The sequence below is a fragment of the Triplophysa dalaica genome, chromosome 22 (genome assembly GCF_015846415.1).
Source record: "Triplophysa dalaica isolate WHDGS20190420 chromosome 22, ASM1584641v1, whole genome shotgun sequence".
NCBI classification, from domain to species: Eukaryota; Metazoa; Chordata; class Actinopteri; order Cypriniformes; family Nemacheilidae; genus Triplophysa; species Triplophysa dalaica.
Genome location: NC_079563.1, coordinates 16953768 through 16965678, shown reverse-complemented (window position 1 = coordinate 16965678; position 11911 = coordinate 16953768). Strand labels below are relative to the sequence as shown.

The window sequence follows — 11911 nt, the reverse complement described above, 5'->3', positions numbered from 1 at the left end:
GGTTCATAATGGATAATACTGGCCCCACTTTTAACTTTAAAATTTTAATAATATTATGATTAAAAGGAAAGAATGCAACGTTATTATTTAATATATGTCATTATTTCCCAAACTTCGTATTAAATGAATATAATAATAACTGTAATTTTAACTGTAATATGCATATATATGTGTGTATATATATTTATTCATTTTATTGTAATTCTGACTGAACTCACGGTTTGGTCTTTGTAGTTTAGACATGACTTAAACAATGTGTTAGATAAGTGCATCTATGATTTTCCTAAAACAAACAAAGATGTTTGGGATGTTACATATTAGCCTAATTATTTTATATATTTCAAAATAATTATCAATTTCCAAAAACATAGGTACAAAAACAAAAAAAAGATCAATCACACCAAATACAAATGGCTTTTATTACCACATAGAAAAACTAAATGCAGTATTTACATAGTTTTACCAAAACATTACATTAGTTTAAATGAGTAGTTTGAATTCATTAGATTAAATAATTAAGCAGACAAATAATGCAAATGATATAAAGATGACACTGATTCAAATCTAATAGGGTACTTTAGGTAAACAATGCAGGTTATGAATGAAGATTCCCGGCTCAAGATGATAACATCTATAAAATCTTTAATTTCGGTGTGTTAAATGTTCAGGTTTTTAACTCAAACCTTATTGTCTCTCAGGACACTGACAAAATAGAATACAAAAGCTCCAATGACAAAAATATCTTTCACAATAATGTATTTTTTTCGTGGCTTCTTCACACATCTGGGTCTCGAGCTCTAAACTTTGTAAGACAATCAGGACAAACGACTTCAAATCTGAATGTCATTTCTAATGAAACATATGAATCACAGACGAGCGGTTTTAATACTCACAGCGTTATTGAGGAGGCTTCCTAAATTTATGAAAGAACGTAAGTTTAGAGTTCGTGTTTTTGACAGGTTCTGGTGCTGACGGTTCTAATCTCACAGGTTCAAATTGAGGTGGGTTGAGTCTTAGTGGTTCTAATCTCGTTGAGTCCGGTCCGTTCTGTTCCAGACTGGGCAGTTCCATCCTTGGAGGGTCAGGAAAGACTGTAGGAAGTGAACTGTCAAAATCATTCACCGCTGACCCTAAAGTTGAGTTCAATCCAATTCCGCCCATTTCATAGTGTTTCCTCCTGAGTTCTCCCAACCGGACGCGCTCGTGTGTCAGCTGGTTCTCCAACTCTAACACTTTCACCTAAAAACACACAAGATTACAGGTGAATGCTTCGTTATGTTGTGTAGCTTTGGATTCTATGATGGATAGACTTACCTGAGAGTCCATCTCCTCAGTTTTAAGCTTTATGAGAGACAAGCCCGAAAAGTCCATAGTGTCTGGAAAAAGAGACCAAAGTATTTGTGTTTCAACGATTGCGAAATAAAACGACTGCAAGACTATAACATTCAAATTCATGATCAAAAGATATTCACCTTTTTCCTCAATCTGCATTTGTCCTGCCTTAGTAGACGTCACTACAACAGCAGTCATATCATTCACGTGCCTGGAGGCGTGTTGTAACGTTATAAGCTTCTTATTTCCTCGATCTGCCTTTACCTGCAAAATGAAACATCGAAGTGTCACAATAAGTTTGTTTGAAACACCTTTACACCAGTACATGTGCATCATTATCTTGTTATTGTACCTTTGAGGCAGCAACGAGCTGAGCCGTACTGGCGGCGATCTCATGAGAGCAGACGATCAAATCTTCGTATTTTCCTCTGTCTGTCACCACTTTATCAGCCGATTCTCTGTTTGAGATGATAAATCTCAGTTACACTGACAGGTGAATGTTTATAGGGCTGAACACAGATTAAAGTTGTGAATGTACTCACAGCATCTGTGTAGCGCCCCATCCCACAGCCTTGGAGGCTGAAATGAGACCCTCCGTCCAGCGGGAGTTTTTAGCATAGAAATCTTTGACAGAGCCGGCACCCTGAGAAAGGACGAAAGGGTCAAAAACACACAGGACTAAATCTAAATAGGATTTTTTTCCTGAATTGTGATGATGACTCTCACCCGTCCACTTTCAACAATATCTCTCTGTAGGTCAGTGGCGGCCGTAACCAACATGTGTATGGCCTGAGAATGAGAGGAATAAGTTGTAAGAATTTTATTTATTTATTTTTAAATGTATTAATTTTTATTACAAGGCTAAGCTTACCTTCATTAGATCCGAGCAGGAGCCAATGATGCTGATAAAAAAAAGCGCAAAAATGAGTCTATCCATGCAGATCAACTTTACATTTCATGTGACCTTACACCAAACTAACCTTTGATTCACTTCCAGTTTGATTCCAGAAGTGTCTCTCCTCGCCTGACTCAGTATTTCCTGTATTACAAGAGAAAAGTGTATAAGAGTATGTTTTCTGTAAACATCTCTAGCGCAGTGGTTCTCAAACTTTTATGTTGTAAGACCCCCTTTGTTTAGAATGCATTGCTTTGCGCCCGCCCAAAAAAAGACTTCTCATCTTAAACTAGAATTTTAATGAAACCAAAAACATTTATACATTTCTGGAACATCAATTCTTTGTGTTGGTGGTCTCATGATTTGCATTAAATCTATGATTCTAGATTTCATAAAATGCCACAAAATCTGTGGTCCCTCTTGGGGTCCCCCAGTTTGAGAACCATAGAGAACAGAATTTAACACCGAAAATCAGACGTCTTTTCTGTAGTTTTTTTTCTTTACATAAATATAACACTCTTAAAATGAATCCTTTTAGCACCAAAGGTTCATCATCACTGGCTGTATTGAGTTTTTCAGCTTCTATATGCAGTTTTAGAGATTAAAAAACTTCTTGATGTTACAGTTCAGGCGCTTTAGATCTGTGTTGGTTTTTAATTACATTAAAACCTCACGGAGGATAAAAAGTTATTTGTGCAGCTTTCAAAAGTCAAAGTGTAAATCCGTTTTTAAATCCAACTCTGTTCCTGCACAACACTGCATCGAAACATCACAGGTTTGATTCACAGTCAGCACACATGATAACATCCCTTAAATGCACTTTCACAGTCACTGAGCATCTGACAAATGGATAAATGCAATGTATTTCATCAGAGGAAAATCACAGTCTGCCACAATATGACTTACATCCATCCTCATCACAGCGTCTTCAATGGCAGAAGATGTTGCAGCCATTTCCTTATCCACCATATCAGCTAGCTCTTCCTTTCTTACATCTGCGCCTCTGGGCCGCAGGTCCTGCGAAACAGTGGAAAGTAAGTCATGATCACTCAACACACACAAGCCAGGTTTCCATCCAAACGTGATGTACATCTTTTCAAAGTTCCATCAAGTTCCTAGAGCGGATCACGGTGGTATTGTTAACATCGTAACCAACGGTGAATAAAAAATATCTGAAAACCAGGACTGCTAGTACGTTCAATGTAGTGTTTCATTTTTCTTGTTTAATTAGCAAATATAAATATTGTAGGTCTGTCTTGCTGTGTTCAATCTGCCATATTAAAAAGAGTTGTTCAGGAAAATCCCCTGGTTCTTTCACTTTGGATTTCTCCATATATCAAACAAGTAACGGTACATATCAAAACAATAGTAGCAGTGGAGTATCATGCATCAGTTGTCTAGGACACCTGGCCTTGGTTGAGGATGCGCTGGACCACGCAGCGGACGCCAGTGGGGTTTGCTCTCGGGAGCGTGGCCTTCAACTTGAGCTCTTTTAAAAACTGAAGGCAGTGGGTCGCACAATCCCTGCAGTTATCTGTCAAACCTTGAAAAGATAAACAGAGAAATGAGCTGAAATAAAGCCAAATAAAACAGCAACTGCTATCAACCTAAACTAGAAAATCTAAAGCTTCATAAACTTTTCAGCAGAGTGGATTTTGATTTTAACAGTATTCTGTCAACAGAACAATATAAAATGTATAATTAAAGATACATTTTTCTCACTGAAGTATTATTCGTCAACTCACGGTCTGCTTGGTCCGTCGGTGCCGAATGTGCAGCGCCCGCTCCATTCACAATGGTGTCAGAGATGAGGTGTGAGAACTGAGTGACCGACCTCAACATACTGCTGGCATCTGAGAGGAGAGAAAGACATGAAACCACACCTCACAGCACCTGTCAATCACTGATGATAATCCTGAACTCTCACCCTCCATGTTGCTCAAATATCCCGCGTGACTCTGCTGCATTTTATCAATACATGCCAATGTCAGCTCAGCCCGATTGATCAAATAATCTGTGGATGGGTGTGAAGAAGAGATGAATGATAAATCCAGTAGGTGAAGTGATGTGTCATGAATCAAAGAGTGCGGGGAAGGACGGACCTGGCGTGCTGATGCATCGCACGTGAACCGGATCGTCCAGTTTGGCCACGGCATCCAGTACGATACCCTCGGCCTCAACCACAGCGCACTGCAACAGACTGAACTGCTCATCCTGTAACTTCTGCTTCAACGCTCCTGAATCCAGACTCAACTACAGGAGATAAGACACACATGGATTCTCATTTGTTATATTGTTTATGTATATTGTAGAGGTAAAATAATCTGGACGAGGGTAAATTTTATGAGAAATGTTAATATTGAGATCTTCAATAATATAGATTCTTGATTGCAGACTTGACAAATCTGAGCTCAGTTTGACACATCTCGTCTGAAACTCTAATGACGGAGACATTTGTGACCTAGAGAGAATGCTTTCTGACCTTGGCTTGCATTTGGTTGTGGAGTGTTGCAATTTCTCTCTGACTTCTGTCTCTCTCTTGCAACAGTGCAGCCTGGTGGAGCTGTGCGGTCTGACGCAGGGTAGAGATTTCAGCTTCCTGTCCTTTCACAGAACGCAGAAGAACTTCTTTCTCCGCTTGCAGACCCACCAACACGCTGCTCAGCTGATCTCCTGCCTAAAACACAAATAATAACATAGAGCTTTAAAGGTACAACGGTCACCAGAGTGAGATGTAAGCAGGCCTTGAGGACATCATCAGCTCTCAACATCTCCGCTCGCTTGTCCTCCAGCTCTCGTCTCAGCTTCTCCATCTGCTGCTCCTGTTCTCGACACAATGTAGCAGACGCACACAAAACACAACACGTCTCGTTCGGCTCTCACGCTGCATGGTGAACGGTCTCTTATTTTTATTGACAAAAAAAAACAGAAATCTACACGCAACTTGTTCTTCCTACAAAGATAGTAACTTCATAAAGATTTTTCAGTTTAAGGAGTCAAATGATTGTTTTGCATATACTTAACAAAACTAGCCTAAACTTGTTTCTAACAAAGATTATTTTGTTGACTGGATTTTGTTTTTGGCTAAATTTGAAAGAAAACTTATATTGGAAGAATTTGAAAGTTCCCAAGATGCATTGCAGCGTGTTCAATTCTATGTTTCTTTTCTTTTAAGTATTAGTGTTTAATCTGTCTTACTTTATGGTTTCATATTGTTGTAACTGTTGGTTATCTGGTGTGTTCAAAGTTTTTTTTAATGAATTAATTTTTTTTATTGTTACCATGGTTGAGGTTTGTGTGTTCAATGTTGAGATGTACAGTAAGTAAACAATGACACATCCATTTTAATTGCATTCAACACAAACTGTTTAAACAGTTATTTGATCAAAGTTCTGGTCTTTCTGAAGCAGAAAACATGTGCAATGGCAGTCAAATAAATTTGTTTATTTTGAAATAACAAATCTATATTCTCTATTTAAGTTCAGCCAACAAAAACTACTTTGTACTGTTCTGTTCATTAGACTTGTGACAACTAATGAGTGAAACATAATTTTTTAAGTTGGTTGGACTTCAGTCTCTGTTTGTTGAGTTAACTCAAAAACTTGCTTGTGATAAGTTGCCTTATTATTTTAAATTGGCTTGGCTATTTTTTTTTACAGTGATACAGTTTTGTTTGAAATTTCGTTCTTAAAAAAAATAAAGGTTCCTTGTCAGGGTGTATGACTTTCTGTTGCACTAAATGTTCTTAATAGTGCTTCTTTAACTTTACACAACATTTTTTGTGGGGACCAAAAATGGTTCTTTAGCAGTATTACATACTTTTTCCTGCAGTTGGTTGTGCCGTGCTGTCATTTCTCTCTGATTTGTCTCTCTCTCCTGCTGCAGTGAGGTCTGATGGAGCTGAACGGCCTGACGCAAGTTAGCGATTTCAGCCTCCTGTTCTTTAATTGTACGCAGCAGAGCCTCTTTCTCCATCTGGAGACCCACTAACACACTGCTCAACTGATCTCCTGTCTGCAAAAATCACACACACAGAAGAAGAGGTTTACGGGCCGTGTTACACTTCAATATTCCAAAATAAATATATGTATGCTATTGAATTATAGACACCCTTACCTTCTCTTTGCTCTGCAAAGCATTATGGACTTGTGACTTTTCAGCTCTTTCGGTCTGTAACTCGTTCTTTAGCCGTTCGATTTCTGCTCTGTGTGCCTCCAGCTGAAAAAGACAAAACAAATGCAATATGTCTGTGAATCTAGGCTGATTTATCAGACAGAATGAAGAGCAGGATTGTAAATGTGTAAGATGTACAGTAGCGCTGTTCTCCTGTCTCAGGTGTTCGATCTCGGCCCTCACCTGCCGTTGGGTCGTCACAAGCTCTCCTTCAGCCTGCTGAGGGCTGTTGATCTGCTTCACCATCTCTGCGTTCTGCAGGGCAATAAAACACGGTCGGAAACCACTCAAATGTTCATATTCATTTAAGCGTGTGCGTCTATACCTTCTGCATGAGGTCAGCATGTTTGCTGACCAGTTCGGCGTGTTTCTCTTTGAGTCGGCTGAAATGCATCTGAGCGGTCTGAGCTCTGCCTACAAAACAAAAGGATCAGACTAAATGAGAGAGATTCATATGCGTGTGTGCGTTTTGGTGATCAGAGGTCACTCACTGCCCGCGTCCTCGACCGTGGCCTGTAGGCTGGCTGCGACTGCCGTCTGCATCCTAAGAGCATCCATCTCCATGCGCAGACGCTCGTTCTCCACCAGCGCCATCTGCTTGTGCGTGCGCTGGTCCTCCAGCTCCCCCTCCAGTTTATTCACCTGCGTCTTGAGCTGGACCACGGCACGCTGAGCCTGGAGAAACACACACACGCGACAGGGATTCAGCACTGAAACATGACCAAACACTCTCGTTCAGACTACACAAACACAGCTTACCTCCACTTTCATTAACTCCAGTTCTGGTTTCACCACCTCAAGTTCTTTCCTGAGACTGTCAGCTTCTGTCTGCCTGCACGAGAATATGTTGTATTAACAAAATAAATACAAACAAAAAACTATACACATAAAAACCCATGACGTATATTTCTTTATAAAACAGACACAAACGAGAAAAAAAATATTCTTGTGTCACATCGGTACATTGAGATATTAAAGAGATCTCCTATGTGAGTGGACCACAACACCGGTCTTAAGTAGTATTTGTGGCAAAAGCCGACAAAACATTGTACGGGTCAATATTATCCATTTTTATTTTATGCCAAAAACCATTAGCAGAATAAGTAAAGATCGTGTTCCATGAAGATATTTTGTAAATTTTCTTCCGTGAATATCAAAACTTTATTTATGTGTGTGGATGCAGTAAAATCGCTTACAAAAATAGCCGGTGTTGTGCCGAATTTCGACTCCCCTACTTCTGATCATTCACTTAGGATGCTGCTTTGTGATTGGTCCCTATCTCTAAAGCCCACACCTAACCTTCGTAGGGGAAAACAGGGGAGTCATTATCTCACAGCAGTAGGATTTTGATAAGACAGCGGAAACACACCTACAAACATCACTATGGGAAGCTTATTTATTCAGCTTCCAAATGATGTACAAATCTCAATTGCAAAAAATTGACCCATAAGATTGGTTTTGTTGTCCAGGGTCACATATATTGTAGGCCTTGTAGACAAGAAGCAGATTGTTTGTTACCTTTGCTCTGGTATATCACTTGTAGGGTCAAAGTGGTTGTAACCATTATACTGTGAACAACATGACATATAAATCATTAAGACAGAAATGTTTGTTATGAAAGCTATAGCTGGAATACTCCAGCATGTTTTACCATTTGATTAGACTGTCCTTCACTAAAGTCCAGTTGAGTGTCTTCGTCTTCAGTCATTCTGTGATTCTGAACCACCACCGGCTTCACGTGATCTGAATAAGCAGCCGCCCGCAAGAAGTTTGGGGGCTCCTACAAGAAGACAAAACCCTCATATATTTTACGAAAACCACTTTAAAAGTATTATCAGTGAACTTGCCCGATGTGAAATCTTACACTGGGAAGATCTGGGATTTGAATGATACTCTTAAAAAACTCCATGGCTCTCGCTCGCTCGAAAAACTGCGTCAGGCTGTGGAGGACAAACACTGACCATTAACGGACCAACAGCAACACATCTGACAGCACATATGTTCTGAAATCTACATTTTTATAGTTTACACAAAAATATGTACAAGTTTTCTAATGAATATTTACAGGGAATGGCATTAGCCAAATGTTAATTCTCAGCTAATCCGTGCAAATACTACAAAGCACCTGTTGAACTGATCCCGGAATCGTTCCCTGTGTCCCAACAGAGCGTCCACTGGTATTCCTGTCATACAGTAGATACAACACTTGTTAAAAAAATAAGTTTCATTGGTTTTAACAATAAAGACAGCAAGGAGTGCTACTCACGGCTGTGCAGCTTAAACAGAAGTTTGACCAGGAAGTGATAAAGCGGACCGCAGTCCTGAATGACCGGAACAAGCGGTGCCAGACGACACTGACCCACTGCTGTGGTGGAACTGGTGGAATTAGACTCCATCTGACGGAAAACTGGATTTAAAGAGTTAATAATAAGTGTCACCATAAACAAGACAGTATGTGTTTTCTAACAGAATATTTTCAGGTTGGGTTAAAAAAAAAGTTAAGAAATTTGTCGTGAAGCTCACCAGTTTCTTGCAGCTTTAGTCCTGCCTCCATGTAGTCAAGAACTTCACCTGTCATGTCAAACCTGCATATATATTTAAAACTATTAAAACCTGTATATATAATATATGTGGTTAATTATATTTATATATATTATAATTATATTATATATTTAAGATATTTATGTCGCTTTTATAAAAATGCCTTAGAAGAATACATTACTGGTGTGCATCTTGAGACAAAACAATGGCACTTATATATTTTGAGATATTTCTGGGGACGTTATATTCAGTTAAAACAGGTCAAACATTCATTTTAGTCTGGGACTAGCCTTAACTCTTGTCTGCGAAACCGGGCCTGTGGGGTTCTCTTTCGTATCAATATATGATGATTTGTTTTTAGGGTGATGACACCGTGTTTGGATAATTCTTTTAATATTTTTTTAATGTTCACTGCCCGTGTAAATAAACAAAATATAAACAACACAAAAGCATCAAACGCCTTTCACTTACACTTTATTGATATCAATGGCGATGGCTTTATCAAGATCTTCCTCTGGTGTTTCAAGATTTGGGGGGATTTCCAGATGCTGTGGGACAAACAGGCAATGAAATCAATACACTCATATTCTACAGAGTATATTTCAATACTGATAAACGCATGGACTCACCTTTAAATGAAAGTCGATCTTGATGCACAGCAGCTTGGCATACAAAGCAACTATATGTCCATATCTATCATGTAGATTCCCCTAAAAGACAAAAGCACTATACATGAATTATTGAACATGATTATTTAGGAAACGCATCTTTTAGCAGAAGTAGATGAATACCAGATGTCTGGTTCACACACTCACCCATAATATTCCCATTTGTCTGATCCTGGTGGTTTGACCTCTGCTGTCTCGCAGCGTCTGAATGAAAAACAAACTGGATTTATTAAATGCAAGTAGGCTGTAGTCGAGTTATTCCATACACCTTTTTCATGATGATGTGGTGTCACAGACAGGACTCACATTGGGGTGTCCGTCTCGAAGCAGTTTGTGCACCATGTTGCAGAATTTCCAGCTCAGGATGGCGTTACTGGACAGCGGCAGACTGACGGTGTGAGACCAGAATGTGACGGCACCTCCTTCCTTATATGTTCCTAAAATGATGTCTGCGAAAATGTTAAGGATGACTTCCTATAGTCTAGAGGTCAAAGGGCACATTGTGAAGCCTTGATGTTTGTGTAAAATTATATATATATATATATCTTATATCACAATAACACACAAATGTAAAAATGCAAGCGTGGTTGATGTATTAAAGGATACTGCGTCCATATTTCTCTTTGATAGGAGCTTCTGAACTGGTGATAGACTTTGTGATGCTGTGTAGCTGTGAAGAGGATGAAGAAACAACAGAACACCGTCAGTGTGTTTAAACATTACAAACATGATCATATCCGATTATTTTACTGTCAGATGTTTTTTGTTGACTTTTTGGTAAGCTCTGGAAAAAATGCAATGAAATGTTACTAAAGTAATAATATAAGACTGCTATAATATGATCGTTTGACACAATGGCACTGAATGATGGCCATATTCATATAACAATTAAGACATTTAAATGAGATTTTCATTCAAAAGGCAATGTCAAAGAAAACTTGGGAAAACATTGAAATATATCTTTGTACATTCGGTGAACTTGCTGTTTGTGAAAACTGTTAAAATGTTACAAAAAATAATGTTTAGGAGGATAAAGTGTAGAAAAACATGTTACAATAAGGTTTCATTAGTTAATATGAACCTGTAATGTGCTGGTACAATGTACAGCATTAACTAATCTTAGTTCATATTAATTTCAAATTTTGTTTGTACATTTTAAATATCAAAAGCTGTATATATGAACATCAGTAAGTGAACAATAAACTTACAAAGGAACAGTTGGTATTGACAACAAAAACATAAAATCAACAACATAAAGCAAAAATGTATAATCCTGTAAATACTTAAATACATATCCGTGATTGTGAATGAATAAGACCCATATTACCAAAACTTATACTAGTACAGACTTAAAAAAATCAAAAAATAATTTGTCTCCAAGAAACGAAAGGAAAAAAAACTTTTCTGTAAAACTGTGTTATTAACCTTTGTATTAACAAATAAATACTATCGATCAAACAAAAATGCGTATGTGACGGACTGTGTGTTAGTAAAATGAAGATTGTTGAATGTGAATCTTACCTGTAGTTTGATGAATTGTTCTTTCTCAGCAGCTAAAGCTTTTTCAGTTTTATCCACCTGTTTCTCACTTTTCTTTAATTCGCTTTTCTTTGAAGCCATGATGAACTTCTTCTTCTGGAGAAACCAAAGGTTCAAATGATCTCTTCAGACCTGACACACACACCTGAGACGTCAAAGCTTCTCTCTCTCTCTCTCTCTCTCTCTCTCTCTCTCTCACACACACACACACACACACACCTGATGCCTTTACACACATGTGAGTTTCCTCAGACAGAGATTACCACAACTAAACTGTTCCAAAACAAACTTTAAAATTGATTTTATCTTTCCTCAACCCACCTTAGTTTCACCATTTGTTTTAATTTTTCACATACAATCCGATTCATTAAATTTTGCTTCACTTTCTTATTTCCATACAAACAAATACAAAAATAACAACCACATTTAGATTGTAGTCAATTTCTATCATTGTGCAAATGAAAAGATTAATGACAAAACTGAAGTGCTTTAATTGTTCATTTAATTGTCCTGAGATTAGGGAAATATTCAGAGTTTCAGTGGCTTTTGAAATGGCTTTTGTCTCCTTGTGTTTGATAAAGAAAGTCTTTATTGTGAGAACAGGACTCACAAGATTTCAGGCTTGAAAGACAATCATCTAAACTAGACACACATCACGCTTCGTTCCCTTTCCAACCAGACAGGTTAGAGGACAGCCAAACTGGATCGACAAAAACAACCAGCTATTCGCCATCTTGTAGGACAGGTTTAACACTTGAAGAGA

At 38.2% G+C, this 11911-nt stretch overlaps 1 protein-coding gene across 1 annotated transcript; it reads right to left on the bottom strand.

Moving 5' to 3' along the window:
• Positions 1-418: 418 nt before the first annotated feature.
• On the bottom strand, positions 419-11878 carry LOC130411575 (huntingtin-interacting protein 1-related protein-like). Its single transcript, XM_056736304.1, has 33 exons — positions 11759-11878; positions 11131-11244; positions 10216-10279; positions 9916-10058; positions 9757-9813; positions 9571-9651; positions 9413-9489; positions 8924-8985; positions 8667-8807; positions 8526-8583; positions 8265-8340; positions 8052-8180; positions 7919-7968; positions 7160-7232; positions 6892-7075; positions 6726-6814; positions 6584-6655; positions 6344-6445; positions 6047-6241; positions 4710-4904; positions 4330-4480; positions 4155-4241; positions 3973-4080; positions 3634-3770; positions 3134-3244; positions 2313-2371; positions 2204-2234; positions 2059-2121; positions 1875-1975; positions 1685-1790; positions 1473-1596; positions 1315-1376; positions 419-1239 (listed from the first exon to the last, which is right to left on the bottom strand). The coding sequence occupies exons 2-33, from the start codon at positions 11227-11229 to the stop codon at positions 898-900; spliced, it is 3429 nt and encodes a 1142-aa protein (XP_056592282.1). The 5' UTR covers positions 11230-11244; positions 11759-11878; the 3' UTR covers positions 419-897.
• Positions 11879-11911: the final 33 nt, after the last annotated feature.